We start from the raw sequence: 24,260 nt of genomic DNA on the forward strand, positions 1-24,260 counted from the left end.
TCCTATATCCAAGCAGGTTTGTGTTAACTGAACTATCACTTGCTACTTCCTTAACAGCATTGTAGCCAAAATGATTAGTGTAAACATGGGTTGTAGCAGAATTGGGTGAATCTGTCTTTCACATTGTTATGTAAGTGTGATTGAAAAATGAAAAATAGCTACAGAGGGCATATACCCAGTTCCATGCAATGGGCATAATATGTTTCCTGTTCTGAACTCATGTGTTTTTTAATTGAGGTGCCAGTCTTTCTTTTCAAATCTGCTCTTTGATCTCTCTGAGGAGATCCCTTTTCACAAATGCTGCCCTCCAGGCTTGTCTGGGCTGCCACAGTTGTTGTCTAGCAGTGTGTTGCTCTATCTCATTGATACCGTGCATCAAACAATGAACAGTATCTTTAACTTACTCTACTTTGCTCATCCCTGCCTAATTTTGCCATAAAGCAACTGCTTGGTTATCAGTCAACCAATTAATATTATTTATTAAGCATATTCAGTGTGCAGAGCATTGCACTAAGTCCTTGGGAGAGTACCATAGAGACATGATCCCTGCCCTCAGAAAGCTTAATATCTTGCCATCATCCATTCCCCTTGGAAGTCCTTCCCAGCAAAACAATACTACCATGAACACTGCCTCAGTGTCAATGAACTGTGTTCCCGGACCTCACTGATGGTTATGTTTAGATGTTGTGTCATTTGCAAGTGACATTAATGAAACTTTTCGAGAAGCTAAATGTGTCTTCTTTGATAATCTCTTTCTCTCAGTCATAGAAAAGTTGGCCTCAACCACAGCTTTAGTCCAAAATGTGATGCTCCATTTATGCCGTACTCTGTTTATCAATCTCCCTCATGACATGTTGGCCTCCTTTATTGTTTCCTTCTTTGCCTTCTCTGGGTAGCGTTAGATAAGGTACTATATGTAGCAGAAATAAATGACAGTGTTAGCTTCTGTGTTGCTGATACATTTTGGTTGTTTCCCTGGTGCAGATTGATTCATAAATTAATTTCTTTAGGTTTGTAGTCAATCCATTGTGTTGCGCTGATATATAATAATTATGGTATTTGTTAGGTGTTTACTATGTGCCTGGCACTGTTCTAAGCACTGTAGATACAAGATAATTGGGTTGAACACAGTTCCTGTCCCACATAGGGCTCACAGTCTTAATCCCTGTTATATAGATGAGGGAACTGAAGCACAGAGAAGTTAAGTGACTCACCCAAGGTCACACAGCAGAAAATGGCAGAGCTGGGATATAATAAGATGCTCATTTTCTTGTATATGTCCAAAGCCCAATTGTCAGTATATGGTAGTTACTGGATGACTGTCTTAAAAACATTTAGCGATGCTTATAGGCTGGGGAACTAAAAGACTTTCGGGGTGAACTGGAAGTATATTCTGACATCAGTGTCCTTGTCCCTGGTTACATCTTCAAGCATGGAAGCCTCAGATCAGTTGAACAGGTCTGAATGTACTGCACATCTCTGCTTTACTGCTGTGGTGATGGAGAAAGGGTCAAACAGGGTACGTTTAACTCTGTTTCGACCAGCCACATTATGATGAACCTCTAGAGGCAGTCTGTTTGCTTAGCTTTTCTTTTTGCTAGTACTAGCTAACAACTGATAGCAGCCATGAGGTCATGAGATGCTTCTGTGAGATCTTCAAATGCAGTAGAGAGGTCTTATTGTTGCTGTTTGCATGTCTCCACGATCTGTTATGCTGCAAAGATTACCAGTCAATCAATCAATGGTATTTATTGAGAGGTTACTGTGTGCAGAGCCCTGTACTGTGCTTGGGAGAGTACAACATAACAGAGTTGGGATATATGTTGTGCGGTATTTTAGTCAGAAACCTTACTGAGATCCATGGAGGGTATTGTGGCTGATATTCTTCAGGGCCTTGTCCAGAAAAACTCTAAGATAATAATCGAAATAATAATTGTGGGATTTGTTTAGCACTTACTATTTGCCAAGCATGTTCTTAGCACCGTGGTAGATACAATCAGATCAGACACAGTTCCTGCCCCACACAGGGCTCACAATTTAACAGGGAAAGAGAGTGAGTATTATAGAATCCCCATTTTACAGACACAGAGAAGTGAGTTGCTCAAGGTTACACAGTAAATGACAGAACTGGGATTAGAACCCAGGCTCCTGAACCCACCCCCACCCCCCAAGTCCTGTGCTGTTTTCCATTAGGCTGAGCTGTTTGGAGAACAGTAAGCATATCTTGGTAATTTTCAGTCAGATCATCCCTTATTCTTAATGAAGAATATGGTGGTGTCATCTTTAAAAGTCCCACAGCATTAGAAGTGCTTTTTGGGTGCAGTGCAGAACATGTACTAAAACAAGGCACATTTGAAAGAAAACAGATAAAACAGAGTGGGAGTTCTGCAGACCTATGGGGAAAAGGGCTGAGTCCCAGTACTATTGATTAGTGATTAAAAACTTGCTCTAATTCTGTATACAAAGGGTCAGAACTCTTGGAACAGGGAATGGGAATAGTATACAGGCAAAAACTCAAGGGAAGGTTTGAGTAGTTCTTCAAATTCCTTCTTCCGAAAGAATCTGAACACTCTCCTTTTTTGATCTAAGTTTTCTGGTCTTAATTCAAATTCAAGACTAGAAGTGGGATTACATGATCTGGGGAAAATTCTAGAGTTCACTTGGGCATATCCTTGGCAATAAGAGTCATTGTGTTGAGATCTGTGTCTTCCCCCGTGAAACAGAACATCAGCCAAGGGAAAAGAATTGGGCTGAATAGCATCACGTGAGCTTCCGGAACTCTTTATGGTTAAAGGGAAAAACACCCAGGGACCAACTGTAAGTTGACACATTTTCAAACTCATTTTCTGTAAGTGTCCATGCTACAGAAGTAATTTCCCTTTTCTTACTTCCCCACTTAAAGTAAAAAAAAAAAGGCTGATATATCTTCTTGAAGAAAAAAAAAATGGTTGTAGCAGAAAGTGTCAGCAGGATCTAATTTCTTGGACCCTAAATCTTTTCTTCATATTCTTTGCTCACACAATTTCTTTCCAATCTTCAGAGCTGAATGTCATTTACCAGTTTGTCCAGAGCCTTCTCCCTTCTAGAGTTCTCATTTGACTCACCTGACTTAACAACAACCTAGAGTATATTTCTGACCTCCCTTTCTTCCCACCCCTCTTCATGCCTGGCAGAAGAAAAGGAGAATGGTCTGCATAGTCAAATTCTTAGTTTTGTGGAAGTTTTTGTCTGTGTTTTTTAAAAATTTATGGTATTTTAAGCACTTTGTGCCAGGCACGATACTAAGCGCTGGGGTAGATACAAGCTAATCCGTCCATGTCCCACGTGGGGCTTACAGTTGTAATCAAGATTTTATCGATGAGGGAACCGAGGCACAGAGAAATTGTGTCTTGCCCAAGGTCACACAGCAGACAAGTTGTGAAGCCGGAATTAAAACCCGGCCCTTTTTTTAATGGTATTTAAGCACTTGTTACGTGTCAGGCACCTGTATTCAGAGCTGGGGTAGATATATATACAAGCTAATCAGATTGGACACAATCCATCTCCCACATGGGGATCACAGTCTTAATCCCCATATTACAGATGAAGTAACTGAGGCACAGAGAAGTGAAGTTACTTGCCATGGTCCCATAGCGGACAAATGGCAGAGGCGGGATTAGAATCCAGGTCCTTCAGACTTCCATGCCCCTGCTTTAGTCTAGTTTAGTCTAGACCATGGTAGGCAAAACTGCTTAAAGTTCTTAACTGCATAAACATTGTCAGGTGCTGTTTCAAATTCTGAGGAGAATTCTGAGTAAGCACTAAACTCCCATACTTCTTCATAAAGGCCTAATTCTGTAGTGATGGCTGTACGCAGTATCCAGAGACTAAAACCTGTAATTGAGACTTGGGTTACCTAGATTACATTTGCAATGTTGCCACTCAACACAAACTTGGCCAGATGATTTCACCTTTCCGTTCTCTTTTGTTTCCTCCATCTGCAAATTGGGACCAACTTCTCATTGCCACCCACCAGTCTCATGAGTGTGCTGAGACTAATGAGAGAGTGTTTGGAGCTCTTGAGAAGCAAGACTGTGCTACATTGCAGTGGAAAGCCAACATCAATATTAGAACATCCTACAGTTCTGCTTGAAAAATTAAACCTTATTTTCTTTTAAAAATATGAACACATGTTCAAGTCTGTAGATCCCAGTTCAGTCAACAGCGAACGCAACACCTATTACACAGAGTAACTCCTTATATACTTGGAAATACAATGGACGTAGGATACCAGGATTATTTTCCTTATCTCAGGAAGGAAGAGAAAGTTGGGCAACCAAGTAGCTTTGAGAAACTCAAAGAACTGCTACCACTATGTAGAAAGGAAATATTTGCATTAATAGCTAGCTACAGTTAGAGTGAACTGAAGGTCATTTGCAAATTGGATGCATTAGTTCGTCCATTCTACATTATATAACAGGATGTAGGCCTTTTGCATAACCACTAAATACTAGTCCTGCTCTGACTAATTTAACCGAGAAGCAGCATGGCCTAGTAGATAGAGTACAGGCTTGAGAGCTAGAAGGACCTGGGTTCTAATTCTGGCTCTGTCATTAGTCTGCTGTGGGACCTTGGGCAAGTCACTTCTCTGTACCTCAGTTACCTCACTGGTAAAGTGCAGATCAAGACTGTGAATCCCATGTGGGACAGGGACTATTTCCAAACCAATTTTCTTGTATCCCCCCCAGTGCATAGTACAGTGCGTGGCACGTAGTAAACACTTAGCAAATTCCACAATTATTATTATTATTATTATTATTTTTATTAACCACAGTCACTCTTCTGGGGCTAAGAGGGGCTGGGAAACTCAGCTGCAGACTGGGCCAAATTCTTAGCATCTTCGTTCAGGCAAGCTCATGCTTGAGCCTGGAGCTGACTGTCAGAAGACTCGTGAAATTGTCAAGAAAGCATGTTCAGCACATGTACCTCATAGGGGAAACCTAATGCTCTGAGTGGGAATGTTAATATACCCACACCCAAAGCTGCCCCAAACCCTCTAAACCCACATATGCCCCGGAACAACTGTGTTGAATGAACCATTGGTTATCTTTCTAAAGGGGAACTGGATTGTGAACAATCCACACCCTAGAGGTCCCTTGAAGTTCCCTACAGACAACCCCTTTTCCCTTTGGTCTTGTCTGAACTCAATCAATGAAATTTATTGAGTGCTTACTATGTGCAGAGCACTGTACTAAATGCTTGGGGGAGTGCAATGCAACAGAATTAGCAGATATGTTCCCTGCCCATAACGAGCTTACAGTCTAGAGGACTCAATATTCAGTCCTGACGACTGAGGTTGTGGATGTAGGTGGGGAGGCTGTTACAGGCAGGGTTGCTTACAAAGGATCCTTGGCCATGATGAAAGACCTTATCATGAAAACTCTGGCTTAAAATAGAATTGGAATTGAGTGTTCATGGAAGGAATTTTTGACAGAAAAATTTCAGCAGCATGAAAGTGTTTGGGAGTGGAAGGAATGGAGCTTTTCTTCAGATACAGAACGCCTTATAGCAGAGTGGTTCTCAGGATGGGAAGAGACCATCTTTGTTTGGTTCATTGCCCATTTTGAGTGGAACCCTCTTTCTTGGGAGGATCTCTGTGATTGCCAACCCTTGGAATGTCTCCTTCATAAGGTTATTGAATTGATCGGCTTATCTTGTACCTATCCCGGTGCTTAGCCTAGAGCTTGGCATAGAGTAAGTGCTTAATAAATATAATTAATTAGAATGATAAGCCATGTCAGTCTTCTTTGGAAAGGAGTGTTTTAAACCAACTTAAAACACAACCAGCTTCAAACAGATTTGTTTTGAGTCCATTCGTAAAAGTGAATGTGGGAGTTTCTGGAGAGGAGACATTCCAATTAGATAGTGTATTTCTCTGCTAGCCCGAAACTGCTCCCTCGAAGTGAGTCTGAGTTCCTAGGGCATATGTACATTAGGTGGAAAGATAAAAATGATACCAATATCTGAGTAGTGAAGTCCAAGTGTCTTTCCTCCTCCCTTCCTCCATCTGGATTCTTTTGTCTTTTGAAGTACCAACCAGGCCAGTGTTCACTGCCTGAATATGGGAGGATCTGTAGCTTGTGAAATGCTTGAATTTAATGATATTTGTCTGATTTAGTTGGATTCTTCCTGTATGTGAGGGAGTAGCCTAAGGGAAAGGTTTCCCACTTTCCTTCCACAACTCATGGGGTGTAGCCATTCCCCATCCTGTGTGTACTGGACCAGGACAGGACTAAATAGGAAGTGGCTGGGTGGGGCTTCATAGTGCCAGTTAGGCCACAATTCCCTGACCCAGTTTCTTGACTGCTGGGAAGAAAAAAAATCCTGCGTCATGGTGAGAGCAGCTTTTCCCTGTTCCTGGCAGCTGAACAGTCGGGGGACAGGTAGCCTCTAGTCCCTGACTGTCTCCCCCGGAGGGTTATCAGCAGCAACCGCTTGCCTGCTCTGGTGCCTAGACCTCAGTGTTTCTGATTTCCAACTCTGGTTGCCCTGTCTTGCTTCTACATTAATAAAATAAAGCTGTCCTTTGGTTCGAAGGCAGTGCCGCTTGTGGCGAGACTTTATCCAGAAGTGTGAGTGTCACTGAGAGAAGATCTCTTGCATATTTTCCCCACTCTGTGCTCAAAAGGGGGCTTTTTCTGACCCCTTGCCATATGGGGTGAACATTACTCAGACACCAATTGTTCTCACCCAGTCTCTCTCACCCAATCCCCATGTGCCCAGTGGCATGCACTGTGAGGGGCCAGCAAGGAAAAAGCAGTGCAGTCTGTAGACGTGGTACAGAAATTTCTGAAATCCCAACAGTAGCAGACACTGCCGTGCCTTCACCCATTTGTTAAGCCATTATTGTGTATGATATTCAGATCAGTTGGTGGTACTTACCGTGTGCAGAGCATTGTACTAAATGCTTGGGAAACTTAAGCACAGTAGACACAATCCCTGCCTCAGAAGGAGCTCACACTTTAGAGGAGTGGCATAGTAAAATCTATGAGTCTTTTTCATTGTATTGCAAAAATTAGGGAAAAACAAGAAATGAAAAATATAGCAAAGATGAACAGCAACAAACAAATACACATTTGTCCTCTGCACAACTAGGCAGAGTGGAGCCAGGAAATGGCAGGAACATCAGAGAAGGGAATATGCAGGCAGGTGTGCTTGTTACAGGGAGCAGCAGAGTGATGATAAAATCAAGTAAAGAAAGGATGTCTCATTCCAGATGAATAGTCAATCTATGTCTTATTCAGTTACCTAAAACCAGAGTCACGGGCACATTGGAGAGCCTTGATTTCCAGATACCAAAGGTCTGGATAAGGATTGGATCAGGATAAGGGAAAGAGAAATTGAGGTTGAAAGCATTAGGTTCTCCTGTGATCCTTGGATTTTAGGGGGCATATTTGGATTACAATGCTCTTTACATTGTTAGGGTTTTCTTATTTTTTCAGTTCCAATGGAATCTTCCCCCTTAAATTGTAACATTCTTGTGGGCAGGGACTACACCATTAACTTCATTTTAACTTCCTGGATGAGTGCAAAAAAAGTACACATGGAGACTATTTGATGATGCTGGTGCTGATGACCCGTGTTGTACTAGCTTTGCCTCTGGCTAATTATTTCATTCCGTCATATTTATTAAGCACTTAGGGTGTGCAGAGAACTGTACTAAGCGCTTGGGAGAGTACAATATAACAATGAACAGACACATTCCCTGCCCACAACAAGCTTATTTGATCCGGAAGAAGTCACTTTCTCAGTGTGCCTCAGTTCATTATGTACTATGTGCAGAGCACTGTACTAATTGCTTGGGAGAGTACAATACCACAGAACTGGCAGACACACTCCCTATCACAATGAGCTTACAGTCTAGAAAGGGAGAGAGACATTGTTAAATAAATGTCGTAATATATAATTTAAAGATATGCTCATACTTGCTGTGGGGTTGAGGTGAATATCAAATGTCCAAAGGTCACAGATTCAAGTGCATAGATGACGCAGAAGGGAGGAGAGAGTTGGGGAAAAGAGGGTTTGATAGGGGAAGGCTTCTTGGAGGAGATGTGACTTTAATAAGGCTTTCATTCATTCATTCAGTCGTATTTATTGACTGTGAGCCCACTGTTGGGTAGGGACTGTCTCTATATTTTGCCAACTTGTACTTCCCAAGCGCTTAGTACAGTGCTCTGCACACAGTAAGCGCTCAATAAATACGATTGATTGATTGATTGAGCGCTTACTGTGTGCAGAGCACTGTACTAAGCACTTGGGAAGTAGAAGTTGGCAACATGTAGAGATGGTCCCTACCCAACAGTGGGCTCACAGTATAGAAGGGGGAGAGAGACAAAACAAAACATATTAACAAAATAAAATAAACAGAATAAATATGTACAAATAAAATAAATAAATATAGTAAATACATACAAACAGATGGGGAAAGTGATGGTCTGGAGGAGGGAGTTCCAGGCTGGAGGAGGATGTGGGAAAGGGGTCAGTGGCAAGATAGACTGTAGACTGTAACCTCTAGACTGTGAGTTCATTGTGGGCACTCTGTTATAGTGTACTCCCCAAGGTGCTTAGTACCATGCTCTGCACACAAGAAGTGCTCAATAAATACGATTGATTGATGGATAGACAAGATCTGGGCACAGTGAGTAAGCTGGCACTAGAGGAGCACAATGGGTGGGCTGGGCTGTAGTAGGCAATCATTGAGTGGGTTGTACTGCATTAAACAGTGTTCGATGAGGATGACAAGAGGTTGATTCACGGTATTCAAAAAGCTAAGCTATAGCAGTTTCTGGCTTCTTCACTAAGCATTCAAAGTAGTGTTTAAGTAGATTTGTCTAGCTGTCAGATTTAAAACCAGAGACAGAGAGGGATGATTGTTTAATTGGAATCTGTGCTATAATAACCTGCCTTTTGGCCAGGTCCCAGGACATTTTGAAAGCTAGATACAGTGTCATGTAGCTAATGGATGTCCTGCAGGGACAATTAGATCAGGCACATGTGTCAGTCTGAAAAATGGAGAATTAGATGTTCATGGGAGGGTAGAGAGGATGTACTTAGGTGTGAGGGATCCCATGGCTCCCTCTGCCTGGAGCCTAGGAGAACCTTAAACTGACTTAGCCACTTGAAATTTTATCAGACCCCATGCTGACAAAATGAAAGGAAGTTTCAGGAGCACTCCTCCCGCTGCTCTCTCTTCCTGGAATGTGGGGAAAAAGGAGAAATTAAACTTGGGTGATAATGGGGGGGCTGATCATTCTTTCATCATTGACCTTTCATGCCAGGGCCAACTACAGAGGGTAATCAAGTAAAGCTGTCACCTCAGGGGGCAATGTCAAGGTGGAGGGGGGTTAAAAATTAGAAAGTTCCTGCCCATTGGAAGTGATACCTTTGTGAATAGGGACCCGGAAGGAAAACGCAGTGGCTCTGGTGGTCTGGGTAGGTTAGGGTCCCCTCCCCCTGCCCTCCCTGCCCCCTGAGAAACTGCCTAGTTTAAAAGTTGGCATTAATTTCCAGAGGATGTCATTAAATTATGCTCCATATGATCACAGTGCATAATGTGCATAATAGTCTTTTAGACTGTGAGCCCACTGTTGGGTAGGGACTGTCTCTATATGTTGCCAACTTGTACTTCCCAAGCGCTTAGTACAGTGCTCTGCACACAGTAAACGCTCAATAAATATGATTGATTGATTGATTAATGTGATGATGCTTCATGGAACGGGAAGGGACATGGATTTTTTCTCGCTTCAAACATCGGAAGTTGGTCTTGCCTAACTCCTAGCCCCGCAGAGGCAAACCCTTTCACCAGACTCCTTCAAACAGCCTAGGATAAAAAAGAAACAACAACCCAAAACTGTGTAAGGGGGGTTTACTCCCTGTGTTTCCCAGAAAGCTATTTCTGCTAGTTAAGATTTTCGTGTAGCAAAGGAAACTAGTAGCCAAACTCTCTTACATCATAAAACCCAGGCCTGAAAATATAGTAAAAGGAAAAAAAGGTAGAAAAAAGCCCTTACAATGTATTCCAGAAAATATCAAATTTAATCCCACTGACTGGATGATAGCTGAAGTCATTATCTGTGGGAAGTTCCTCTTTGCTCACACCAACCCTGGGATTCTCCACACAGAAATGTGTTAGTCATAAACTACCACACAGTTGTCTGGAACGACTAGAAAGTCCAGTGTTGCACTAGCTTACGGAGGAGACAGAGGAATTGTGGTGGGAAACAAAATGCTGAAAGTTTACACCTGGAAATGAATAAATGTTTTTTTTTCCGGTGATATGTAAACTTTGGAATTCTTTTGAATGTGAGAAACCAAAGAGCAGCAAAGCTTTAGAGGGGTTTTCCTTACAAGAAACCATCAGAAAACATGAAAGAAGTTACTCTGGCACTAAAACGTTTCTTTGAAAATGTGTAATTCCTCCCCGCTGCAGATTAGAATTTAGAGTGGAAAAGAAGATTTGTTAATGTTAATTATAGCATAACCTGATTTAGAAACCTGGACACACAAATAGATTTCAGCTGTTCATTATTCTCATTTCTTTGAGGAAATGGGAATTCCAAAACTCTCAGCCACACAAATTAACTATCAAAGAGCCCAATCTAATTGTTAAGCAGCAAAATTATTGAAAAGTGTGTGTGTGTGTGTGTGTGTGTGTGTGTGTGAGAAAGACAAACAGACTGTCTGACAGTATATCTTTTTCTCCCTCATGAATGTTTTATTCTTCATTATTTATTCAGGAATTAATAGTAAGCAAAGGATCAAGTATGACTCACTAATCTTTCTTCCATGGTTGAATATACAATGGAAGCTTCTCTCTTCAGAGCCTAGTTCGAAGAGGAAACAGTTACAGAACCTAACTGCTCTGGGAAAAATATTGTAGTTATGTCCTTTATCCTATTAATGAAAAGTTTACCCTTCCCATGCATTTACTCTGCAACTTCCTCTCCCGTGAGAGAACCTTCCAGTAATAGAAGGAATTGTAATTTACATACCATAGTTAAGAACAATTCTGTCTCACATCTTAGTCATAGATTGCATACTTGAGACATTCTGGGAAGCCCCTATTAGGAAGAGAAAAAAGGTTAAAATCACAGTTGCATCGTTTATATCTTATTCCACGTAGCTCTCAACACAGAACCTCTTGTGTTTCTTTACTATGAGAAGTTGTTATTGATATTTTCAAACCCCATATGAGGTTTTTTTTTAGCATGTACCTTATATTTGAATGACTCCACTTGCTGCCAGTCCTAGACCACGTTTTGTTTTCATTCTGCTTTTAAAGACTCCTGGAGAAACAGGCACTGCAGGCCACCGTGGACCGATAGAGGCTAGAATGAGTGATACAGACACTTCCACAGAGCATGCTCAGGTAAGGGCTATTTTTATGGAGTCAACAGTCAACTGAATGACGTTCTAATAAGACAAGAACTCAAAATCAACAAATTACGATATTTAAATTCATTTCCTTGCTTTTAAGAAATGCTATTTACGGAAGAAGCAGTACAGAAAAATTCAGCTTTTTGTCTAAATGATGCCTTCCTTTTTGAATTGCTGTTAAGCTCCCCATGCAAATAACTTTATGTGGGGAAACTAGTTACAGAATATTCCACAGAAACAGAAAGTTCATAAGGAAATATTTGTAAAAATTAATTTTTACGTGTTCCTTAGTAACAGGAGTTTCAGCCTCTGTTTCATTTTAAGTGAATTTTTAGTTTATCATGCTGCAGTGGGAGAGATTGAAATTGTGTATTTTACTACTTTTACATGTCATGTCCCTAAATTAAGTTTGGCGCTCCAGCAGGAAGATTATGTTGTTCAGATGGACCACCAGGATCTGTTAGGAGATCAATCAATCAATCGTATTTATTGAGCGCTTACTATGTGCAGAGCACTGTACTAAGCGCTTGGAGATGAGTAATTTGGGGGTGATTTTTGAACACGACCTAATTTGAACCAATGACTAAGAAGTGAGAGCTGTATATTTCAGTGTTAATTCTCCTTAGCAGCAACCGAAAAGCAAAATAAAGGAGGCACTGTAAAAAACCTTTCTAATTTGTGCTCATCCATGTCTGATTCCAGATACCCAGTATTTTCAAACAATATAAGCACTGTTTTTCCAGAGGACTCTCTGGCAATAAATCTCTGACTGGCATATTATCTTTAAACTGCATCTTTTAGACCCCTGGCAAGTTTTGGAGTCATTTCCCTTAATAATAATGCTTTAAAAAATTAATCTTCCAAAATTAATTTAATTTTGTTTTGGTGACACTGGTGGCTTAATTCCCTTTTCCCAAAAGAAATATTTATTGCAAATCAAAATTCACCATAAAAATCTTTCCAATCCAATTTATTCATCAACCTCTGAGTGTAAGAGAGACACTTCAATCTACTCAGACCAAAACTGTTGAATAATACCCATTGGGAGTGTCTATATTTCCATGTCCCATATTGTGGTGCTGCAATTGAATTACAGCTCCCCAGGAAAATTTGCTCTCCCTAATTCTAACTCCATTTTACTTTACTCTGGGGCTATCCAGGAACACATTAATGTTTTACCTAGATTCCCTAATAGCTAACAAGCATAGTTTCACTTTAGTAGTTACTTTTTTCCCCTTGGGAAGATCCTTTTTTCCATTTTTCATAGAAAAAATCATGGAATTCTTAGAAATTTCAAGATTTTTATTTCTTTTAAAATAGAATTCAGAAATATCTGTGTGAATGTATTGTTATAGAATAAGGAACAGTTACAGAGTTTGTAAGTACATTTTTGTGGAAGTAGTTATTCTTTTTACACTTGATGGTTGATAATAGAGCTGATCGGGGAGAATTTCTGTAATTACAGGGAGATTAATTCTGTAAGCCCCCCTAAAACTATCTGTATCATGCCCTGGAAGAGCTCCAAACCCCTAACATGATGCCAGAGATGTGCCTTTCTGCTAGAAGTATTCTGTTCGGAGGCTGACCCAGGATCAGGCAGGAGGTCTTGCATAGCTCAACATATAGTCTGGCATGAATAGTTTGGCAACATAGCTTGGCATGAAAATGTTCAATAGTTTATTATAATTGTGGGCAGTTGTATCTGCTCTGAAACTGTGTTAATTGCTGTCCTAGAACCTCAGTGGGTTCTGAGGGGTGGGCAGTTTGTTACAGAACCTCTAAGTGGACTTCAGTGGAGGAGGATCAGAGGTGGAGATTGGAGTCACGTTGGACTCCAACGTTGGGGAGAGGAAACATGAGCCCAAGGGAGGAGAGATGGAGCTGGGAGGAGAAGCAGTTGCAGAGAAGATATAGAGATGGACAGGGAGTGGGAGAGGAGGCAGAAACACACACAAATATGAATGTGTCATGGGGTGTCATCTAGCTGCTGAATATTCAGGGTTTTACATTAATGCTACTGAGAATATAATTTTATCCATGTGTGTGAGTATGGCTGATAAATAATATAAGTAAATTCTAGGTCTGCAGCAGCTACCATGCCTAAAACAAAACAATAAATTCAGTCAGTTCATTTATTAATGCCACCATCTCTCCATTCTATTGAAATTTGCTTATGCAACCCAAAGATACAATGGTAATAAAGATATTAAATTGCCGAAGGAAAAACAATTGTTTACTTGAGTGACCTTCTTTGGTGGTGAACTTTGTCCTTTTTCAAGACGAAGCAGTGGTTTCTAGAGCTTTAATGATTTTTTTTTTAATAAAAAAAAGCCCCAACCCCCCAAACTGTTTTTTCTTTAATTGTGAAAATGTGGATATGCACATCATTAATCTAAAATGCAGGCTAATGGCTTTATACAAAGGGTTGGTTACAAAGTAGCCAGGGTGGCATTTTCACCTGCCACCTCTGCACTTACTATAGTGTATGCAGCTATAAAGTTTCTTGCATGCCAACTAGAAAGGTAATTTTTGTTTTGAGGAAATATTTGTTTTTGTAACTCCAGAAAATGTTCATGAAGTTACAAGAACAAACTTTTTTAGTGATAGAATTTTGATTCTTTTAATCTTTAACATCTTTAAAGCATTTTCTATTCATTATTTTTCTGGGTTTATTCATAAGAAGGGGTGGAGATATTTACTAGACAACTTTCATTTCCCTCAGTATACCAAACAGTTTTTGCAACATCTTAGGATAGCTATTTGATAACTATTGCCGTTGTGTTAACAACAGGAAACAGAGGTGGAAATTGTTGCTTAGAATGGGATTGAACTCTTAATATGGGAAATATCAATTTATGATTTACATTATGATTCATCAGGTAATTCTTTTGCAACTACTTCAAGTAAAACGAGGACACGCTATGAGTGAAAAACTGATTCAAAAATCAAATATCAATGATGTCCTCTCTACGTGAATAGCATTAAAACTATTTAGCAATCATATGGGAAGCAGGCTAGGACTCACCAGAATCACTCAAGCAATAAAGTGTGTATTGCACTGTTCTAGGGTTCAAAACATAGACATGGTCATGCATAGAGATGAGGGTTTTTTGAGGTGTTATATTTGAATACACTTTTTTCCTTAAACTTTAAGTGTCCTCTGTTGTCAAGAAGAAAGAAGAACATGTTGACAGATACTCCTGAACAGCAGAACAGAATCTTGGAAAAGCAGATTCAAGAGGTAAGTTAAATATTTGTTGATCACCATTCTAGTGGTGCTTGGGAGAGTTCATTAAAAATCAAGGCTACAGTCCCGGCTCCCTAGGAGCTTACAATCTAATGAAAAGGACAGGCAGATGTAAACTGAGTTCATAAAGTGAGCACTGATGGAAAAACTTTAGATTCCGTTGGCAATAGCAGGAGCAAAGACAAGTAGATTAAATGAATAAACCTAGGCTCCAGCTGAAATCATATAGGTTTCTGATCTCCAGCCCCGGGAGAAAAAACGCAATGATATAAGTTTATGCAAGTCTCTCATTTCTAAATTTTAGAAGCAAAGCAGTCACCTCTAATTCTCTGAGGGGTCTATGGCCTTCTGTCTTGCAGCCTTCCTGCTTTGCAATTTGAAACCACTTGAAACCCAGTCTCTCCAGTAAAGAGGCTCTAGATAGAGCTGACTGAAGGGAATCTGACCTTATCAATTGTACCCCAGAGGACTAGGATACAGAAGGCAGAAATGCAAGTCTAGTGTCTCCAAAGCTTTACCAAGAGAGTAACGGCTGGGTTGTGATGATTATGCTGTAGATAGACACTCCCACTTCCCGAGGCCCAATTTCTACTCTTGGATTAACCTCCTTGGGAAATGTCTGTTTAGCGTATACTTTGAACACCATTTATGTTAGCCCTCTACTGTGATTCTTTGTATGAACTGCACTAAATGCTGACTTATCAAAGGCCTTGTAAATGTTTTTCATGAATCACTAGCATCTATATTTGCTGTTTAAAGAGCTTAATTGTTCAAAAGTTGTGGACTATGGATTGTTTTTTCATTTGGGAATGGTGACTTAGAACTTCAGTCCTGGAATAATGCACCATGTGAAAGACTTATGCCATGTTATTTTCAGAGATTTGTGGGTGCCCTAGCAGAAGATATTCCCAGGATAGCTTTCTTTGGGATGAAAGAAGCCTCCACCCTTTTCTGTTCTCCTTGACAGTCTTCTGGGAATTCCCCAAACATCAGTAGTTCTCAAACTTTCTCTTGCTAAACACAAATTTGACCGTGGAAATGAGGAAGTTACGAAACAATAGCTTTAGCATTTAGGACCCTTTTGCCACGATAGCACTGAGGTTTGAAAATTCATGCTCAAAACATACAACCATTATCAAAATCGGACCATATGGTGGATCCCTACACGTGGAATTCAGGATCTTCAGTCCATCAAAAGCAGCTGAACATGATTTTCTCTATGCAAACCATTAACAAAAGTTCTGAATCTTGCACTTAACCTACCTTTGTTGGTCAATTTCAGCTCCTGGAAGTGAACAAGCAATGGGACCAACAGTTTAGAAGTATGAAAGTGCGCTATGAAAAAAAGGTAAGCAGTTTTTAATCATTTATTAATGCTTTGAAGAAAGGCCAGGTTTTAAACAATAATCCTAAAAGGGCATCGGGGAAAGGAATTCTTCTCTTTGGAAGGACAGGTCTTTATTTTCTTAGGAATCCTCATCTGGAATCCTGACTCTTGGGGACGGTAAGTGAAATAGAGCGGAAAAAGGCCTGTGACAGTGGCTAATTTAGAACCTCAAATATTTGGGTAAGTGTGGACTCCCTGATCACTTGATGAAGGTAGAGGAGCAGCTCTCAAATATTGGGATCTGAGCAATGCTCACCTTTCATGCAGGGGCCAGAAAAGGTACCCTACTGTATGTGTATGTCTATATGTACATATCTGTACCTACTCAAAAAGAAGGCACAGAACCTGAAGCTCACGTAAGAGGGAATGTCTTACTGTAAAGGCCGATGCAGGTTAAATGCACAAAGGCTGTCCCTTGCTCTCTTACTGTATTGCCATGAACAAAGTGGGCAAGAGATTTTCTGTAAATGACACTCACTGATTAGTATCACCATTAACAGCACTGTCTTCAAACCAGATTAATCAGTCAGTGGTATTACTGAGTGCTTATTCTGTTCAGACTGCTTGGGAGAGTACAGTAGAATTGGTGGACACAATCCGGGCCCTGAAGGAGCTTACAGTTTAACAACAAGTAACAGTGTTGAATTTAAGGTGGTACATACAGAAAGGAAGATGAATGAATGCACTTCCCAGTACAGCTTTCTAATGGGATGTCATTGGAGACGGAGTTTAGTTGCAGCAAGGACCTCCAAAAGAAATGAGTCCCTCTTAACAATTTAATCACTTTTAAGGGGGCTTCATGGTAGCTTCACAAAGAAAGTGAATTCCCTTAATTCATTTGGCAAGATGGTTATGAGTGAGCAATCAATAGATTAGTCATATTTACTGGGTCCTTGCAGTGTGCAGAGCACTGTGCTAAGCATTTGGAAATGTACAGTAGACTAGAGTTGGTAGGCCAGTCTTTTCCCCCAGTGATCTTGCAATCTGGAGGGATAGACAGACTCAAAATAAATTACAGATTGGGGAAATGGGAGGGAATAAGGATATGTACATAAGTGTTGTGGAACTGGGGTGGAGTGACTATCAAGTGGTTAAGAGATACAGATCCAAGTGCATAGGTGATGCAGGAGGGAGGGCAAGCGTTGTGCTTTTCCAAGTGTTATGTATGTTACTCTACACGCAGTAAGCACACAGTAAATGCCATTGATAATAGGAGAAATGAGAGCTTAGTTAGGGAAAGCCTCTTGGAGGAGACGGGCTTTGAAAATGGGGAAAATGCTGGTGTGTTGGATAAGAAAGGAAAGGGAGTTCTACTCCAGGGAAAGGGAGTTCTGTGCTGGAGGACATGGGCAACAGATTGGTGGCAAGATTAAAGAGCTAAAACAGTGAGCAGGTTGGCGTTAGTGGTGTGAAGTAAGAAGGTAAGGTAGGAGGGGGAGAGCTGATCGAGTGCTTTAAAACAGATGGTAAGGAGTTTCTGTTTGTTGTGGCAGTGGATGGGCAAACATTGGAGGTTTTTGAGAGCGGGAAGTGGACTTAATGGAGTTTTTTAGAAAAATGATTCGGACAGCAGGGTGAATTGTAGACTGGAGAGTGGGGAGGCAGGTGACAGGGAGGTCAGTGAGGAGGCTGATGTAGTAGTCAAGGCAGATTTTAGCTGCTCAGATCGGCATGGTAGCAGTTGAGATGGAGAGGAAAGGGAAGATTCTAGATCTGTTGGGAAGGTAGAACCAACAGAATTTGGTAACAGATTGAATATGCGAGTTGATTGGGAGGGATGAGCTGAGGATGTACCACACTAGATTGAATAACCGAAATATTCCCTTCAGAACTACATTGTGATTTTCTCCCTGAACAATCACTCTAACCAATCTGAGGCTCCAGACTCTAAATGATATGATGCAGAGAAGAGTTGCCATGATGATAAACTACCTCAGAGGGGCTGGGGCTCATGTGTAATTTTGTATTTTAAATTTGCTTTGATCATGCAATGGTATTATTGTCTTTAGGGTGAAATTTCTGCTGGTACTCTGAGCTGCTGAGGCTAATCTCTAGCCCATTGATTACCTCCCTGAAAGTGTTCTGGCCTCCCTGTGTTGGCAGATCTAACAATGGACCCATTTTCTCTGGGAAATCTGGGTTCAGAGTACTCTTCCTGAGACAGTGTATGTTTTGGAGTGTTATGAGGCGTCCTCTGAACACTCAGCAAATGCTCCTTGACTGACCACCTGAAAGGCCCACCTCTGAAAAGAGGGAGTTTTTAACTGCCCTTTCTTTTTTGAGAGGTCGCAACAGCTTTTGACTCTGCTACCTTCCAATGACAGTATTGTAGAAGAATTCCAAATGGAGTGATGAGAAAACCTGGGTGAAGTGTTCAAAAATTTGAGAAAGGGGAAGCGTGAAAAGGCAGACAGGGTGGGCGGGTGATCTTTACCTCCTCGCCTGACTCATTTAACCTGCTTCATTTCATTTCTTTAAACACAAAGGACTCAGCAGAGAAAGACTATGGTTAAGACTACCTATGGAAGTAGTAATCGTGATGTTTCAGAATAAGAATGTATTTCATTCAAATAAGATAAATGTGCTGTGGGATGGGAAGGAGGAAGCCACTCCAGTGCATCTAGTCTCCTGTGTCTCCTTTGTAGTGGACTGTTTTGTAGGCACTGATTTAGAATGACTCCAAATGCGGCAGGATTCAAATAACCTCTCTGAAATGCCTGTCTATAATCTCTCTTCAGATCACAGAACTGAAAGTGAAACTTGAAGCTACTGAGGGAAATTTCAGCAAACTAGAGAAAGAGAGGCACCAGGGAAAGGAGAGCGCGAGACACCACACTCTGACCAGAGATCAGCTGCTACAGGAAGAGGTAGGAGGAGCTGATGCAGTGAAGATACACATGTCTCCCTCAGTTGGCTCTTTCCTTAGCCCCATGCTGTTTGAACTTTGCAGTTGCCCTGAGGTATAGTCCACGAGTACTGTCTGATCGAATCCACTGTGGCTAATCTCCTTTTCTGAAATTTGTGATCTCAGCTTCAGTCAGACTCCTATGTGAGAAGGAGCAGACTAGGTTGGAAACTGTCTACCCCGGTTTCGGGTTAGGTAAACCCCAGCTATCAGGAAGTAAGCAGTGGGCGTTAAGGAGAAGCAAGCCTGAAAGAGAGAGAAAGACAACATGGGGATACTTAACAGGCTTTCACAAGCTCAGAGTAGAGAAGGAAGGGTCATAGTAAGTGGCGGGAATATTAGTCTGTTTCTACAGGCATAAGTTACAGGCAAGTTAGCTCATTTCTTTAGTGTTTCCCCTCTTGCAGTGACTGAGCTCACGTGTATTCAAACTATTACAGGAATCGGGGCCTCAGTGATGAAACTTAACCCGGAGTTATCCTATGGGAGCAGATGGCTCCTCCTACATTGCCAGGTTGCTCAGGGAACCTCCACTGAGAAGTGGACAGTTCTGTTATATGGTTCTCTCCCAGTATTTAGTACTCTACTCTGCACAAAGTAAGTGTTCAGTAAATAGCATTGATTAGTTGACAGGATGCATTTGGGAGGGTGTGTTCTCCTGCACCATTCCCCACTCTCCTGGATGCAGAGTTTATTATGGCATTGCCAGGATATTGCCAAGCGTGAGGTGAAAATCTCTTGCTTCCAGAGAGCACTTGATTATCTGATACCCAGAAGAAAATGGCAATTGGAATTGGTCACGTAGCCAATCGCAAAAAGCCCAGAGATCTATTTTAAGGTCTGTGGAAGCCTCTCAGCAGTGTCTTTAATTGGCGGATGAAGCTACTGTCTCCGTATTCCTACCTTTTTGGCAGAGAGTCCTTTATCATAGTGAATCAGGGGAAAGCTGCCAGGTTAAGCAATATCCTTCCTTTGAAGAACCAACAGTCATTTCCTTTTCCATCCCCACTCTGACAAGGACCCATTTCCTGCTGTATTGAAGGAACCGGGAATTATTTCTTATAATGGAGTATAAAATTTGAAAACTGTATAGGCAGTTGACTCATATGGTAACCATCTGAGACGGGCACTTTGGTAGAAGGAGGAGAGCTGGAAATGAGGACAAGTTGGAACAGACAATGGAAACTTGGGTGGTTGAGTGTGACAGAGAGGTGGGTAGTTAGGGACTTGTGAGACTTGCTAGGGTTGGCGGGAGGGGCAATTCTGCTGGTGTTTGTGTGTGTATGTGAATCTGTGCTTGGGGTGGTGGTATACGTTTGTGAACATGCATGCGTGCATGATATTAAGTTGGTTAGCCTTACAATAATACCATTCCTTGAGAATCTCCAAGCACTCTCACCAGTTTATTTTACCTGTGTTCACGAAACCTGAATCAAATTTCTGGGTGACTCTTTTCACAGATGGTTAATACTGAGTTTCAGAAGGGCATAGGTGATTTACACAAGCTCCCCTGGCAATGACACAGCAGAACTAGGACTAGAATCCAAGTCTTCAGTTTCCATTCCAGTTCTTGATTCTATGTGGCAAAACTTTGGGGTCACCATCCACTTCCGCTTTCTTTGGTGGTTACCAGATGAACCACACATCTTCGGTCAGCAGCCGGTGTTTCAGAAAACATTCTGGCAGTGTTCTTTTGCCTACGCTTTGTCAGTGTTGATCTGCTTGATATTTCAATCCAGAAAGAAAAGGAAACCTTAAATGGTGAACTGAATGGATTAAAGAAAGAGAATGAGCTTCTGAGACTAAAGAATGCTTCAGTGAACAAGAAGAAAGAGCAGTGCGAGTTGGAGATAAAGCGCCTCAACAAGGTAGGGAACAGGAAAGCTGCCAGGCCATAGCTATTTTGCCATGACATTTGTGCATTCATAAGTTGGCTTCTAATAGACAAGAAATCCACTTTGGAAAGCCATATGTCTCTTTCTTTAAATAAGCACCATCCAAGAAGGTAAGCATGCCATGTCATACAGCTTATATCTACAGCTGCCTTGAAATGGAGGGTCTGCGACCCTTATATTCATCACCTCTATTTGTCCTGAGTGCTTGGCTGCGAGGTGGTTTGAGAAGTATAAGTTCTCCACCCCAGAGCCAGCGTCAAAAGGAGAAATGTGGAAAAACTGGATAACGCAGTAAACATCTTTGTTTTATTTAAGAAACCACATCGAGTCAGTGGGTGTATGCTAACAATAATGTATCTCTTGGTCAACCACAAAAGCTTCCTGAGGAAATATGTGCTCTTTAAAATGATCACTGGAGCTTTGAGTGATGCGCTGTCTGAAACCCTGACAGATGCCAAATTCAGAACCGACACTGTACCCTGCTGCCTTGCCTAGGAATCGTTTGGAATTTGTCTCTCTCACCAAGGAAGCATTGGCCCAGCTGGAGGGTAGGGGTTGGATGACATGACCTCTTAAAGCACCAGACAATCCCATAAGTTGGTGAATTTTACATGACTTCAGTTCAGGAAAACCCTATTTAGGAAACAACTTTGTTTCGGTTCTTGGTGGAAAGAATCTTTTTCAACCCATACCTGCAAAGTCTGTCACCTTCTGTTTCTCTTTGCTTAATAGGAGTAGAAGTTAAGTGGTAAGTTTGTGATGAGTTTACTTTTTTAATTATTCAGAATCCAAATAGGAGATAGGAGTTATAGGTATTGACAAACTAAGAATCTATTCTTGATTATGAAAAAGTCATTATTGTAGTAAAAATCTGCTGGCTTTAACTTCCTACCAAAAGCTTTGTATTTGCTGGCCTCAGTACATAAGAGCACATGACAATATATATATTTGATAGAATGGATTGTCGGAATGCTGTTGTATATAAAGTGTTTTGCAGCAGGATAATTATGTGCTTGGTTTTAGCCTACATAATCCTCCTGATGCATAGTGGGAGGGTCTAATTCCCACTTGTGCATTCTCTCCTAGTGCTTAGTTCTGTGCTTAATAAATACTATTGCTACTACAATTATGAGTATTTCCAAGGAATTTTAGTGGAGCATTTCCATGTAGTTATGAATAATAATAATGATAATAGTAACTGTGGTATTTGTTAAGCACCTACCGTATGCCATGGCATCCTAGGCATTGGGTTAGATAAAAGATAGGTCAGACACAGCTCTTGACCCACATGGGATGCCTAGTCTAAGTAGTGGGGAGAACTGGTACTCAATCCCCATTTTATAGATGAGGAAACTGAGGTACAGAAAAGTTATGTGACTTGCCCAAGGTCACACAGTAGGCAATCCTATTGTATTGTACTCTCCCAAGAGCTTAGTACAGTGCTCTGCACACAATAATCCCTCAATAATACCACTGATGGATTGCTTGATTGATAAGTGGTAGAGCTGGGATTAGAACCCAGGTCCTCTGACTCCTGAGCCCATGCTCATGCTCTTTTCACCTGGCCAAGTTTTCAAAGAGAATTAGGCCTGATATTTTGGTTTGATGATTGGCAGTATTCACACTGTTGAGACATACTTAGATTAAGCACTTTGTACAGTGCTCTGCACACAGTAAGTGCTCAGTAAATACAATTGAATGTATGAATGAATAGAAGTGCCCAGCACTTGAAAATGTTTGCAGTGCTAACACAGAGGGACAGGTTATTGAAGCTATGTTTTTGCAGCAAAAGAATTGTCCTCTCTATTTTTATTGTTCAGTCTGTATTACTCTAACAATTCTGTATAGCCCTTCCAGATATGACTTAGGTTTAATGTCTTTGCGTTCAGTGAACTAATAGGACTCCTTGTAGGAGTCATCCAGTCAGACCCTGCCTGATATCTTTTCATACAAATTATCCTAATTGGGAGTCAGAAAAACCTGGGCTCTAATTCTGGCTCCAACATTTGGCTGCTCCGTGACCTTGGGCAAGTCATTTCACTTCTCTGTGCCTCAGTTACCTCCTCTGTAAAATGGGGATTGAGACTGTGAGCTCCACAAGGGACAGGGACTGTGTCCAACTCGATTTGCTTGCATTCACCCCAGCCCTTAGTACAGTGCCTGGAACCTAGTTAGTATTTAGAATAAAATAATAATACTAATACCAACCTGTAGAATGTATCAACCAACCAACTCCTCAGATTCAGAAACAGGAACTATTTGAAATCAGTGTACCTTGAACCACCCAGCAATCAGACTTTCTTATAATGATGGCTCTCATAAATCATGCCTTCCTATTTTAGAGCTGAAGATATAGGGAAAATAGAAGAGGAGACATGATTAAGGGCCCCTACAATTGGGTAGCTGCAGGCTTATGAAATTAATGAGCTGATTGATTTCTTGAAAAGGAAGTTAAACAATCAGTAGTATTTTTTGAGTGCATACTGAGTACAGAACACTGTACTAAGCTCTTGTGAAAGTACAACAGAAACAAAAGAAATGTTGTCTGTCCTCCAGGAGGTTAAAATCAAATACGGAAAACAGAAAAACAAAAATTATTTACAATAGAGGGAGCAGAAGGAAGAACAGGGATGTCAGCATGAAATATCAGGATAAATAATTTGAATATACATGCAGACATAAATGCTGAGTACCGGTATAAATATATCAATTCTAGAGGTGGTAGTTGAGTTAATACCACTTGGGCAGTTGGGAATGAATTGGAAAGGTGTCCTGGAGGAGGTGGGATATTAGGAAGGTTTTGAAAGTGGAAAGGGTGGTGTTCTGGTGGATTTAGGAGCAGGAAGGAGCTTCTAGCTGGGGGAACAACCAGAGTGAGAAATGTTTTGTTGGTTTGGTAAGCCTGGTAAACTTTCTAGCAGAGGGAGAGAGACATTGAATATTAGTGGACATGGCAAGTATTTTCCTGGCTTTCCAGTTGTGAAGTGCTGGAGAAATTTATAGTATTTTTCCAGATCCTGTTTTCAGTCCCATCTAGGTAGCAGGTTGAAATAGAGTGATCCCAAGGCTAAGAAACCCATGAGAAGTAGAACTGTGTGAAACCTGGGGAGATGGGATGGGAGTAGGTTAATTTTAAGGTGCATTTCATTACTTCATAAGAAGTTAACTGGTTAACTAAATGCATCTTATGCATCTGTTGGTACAACAAATGGGAGTAAAAGTCAGTAGAAAAGTATAGTGACGCTGTATATGGTCAACTCTGAACCTCAGCTCCTCGCTTTACAAGTCAGACCCACTCCACATGTGAGCTGGGGAAAATGGAGCATAAAGACTACAAAGCATTTATCACAAGCAGCTGCACCTAAATATGTCATTTGTAAAATAAAAATGTAAATGGAGGCATGTAGGCCC

General features: G+C 41.0%; 1 protein-coding gene across 1 annotated transcript in view; it reads left to right on the forward strand.

Moving 5' to 3' along the window:
- Positions 1-24,260, forward strand: part of TNIP3 (TNFAIP3 interacting protein 3) — a 139,388-nt gene that overhangs the window by 84,903 nt on the left and 30,225 nt on the right. The window contains exons 4-8 of the mRNA XM_038769287.1: positions 11,321-11,407; positions 14,570-14,656; positions 15,945-16,010; positions 18,788-18,916; positions 20,694-20,822. Of these exons, the coding sequence (XP_038625215.1) occupies positions 11,321-11,407; positions 14,570-14,656; positions 15,945-16,010; positions 18,788-18,916; positions 20,694-20,822 (498 nt within the window). The remainder of the gene's footprint in view (positions 1-11,320; positions 11,408-14,569; positions 14,657-15,944; positions 16,011-18,787; positions 18,917-20,693; positions 20,823-24,260) is intronic.

The sequence above is a fragment of the Tachyglossus aculeatus genome, chromosome X5, assembly GCF_015852505.1.
Source record: "Tachyglossus aculeatus isolate mTacAcu1 chromosome X5, mTacAcu1.pri, whole genome shotgun sequence".
Taxonomy (NCBI): domain Eukaryota; kingdom Metazoa; phylum Chordata; class Mammalia; order Monotremata; family Tachyglossidae; genus Tachyglossus; species Tachyglossus aculeatus.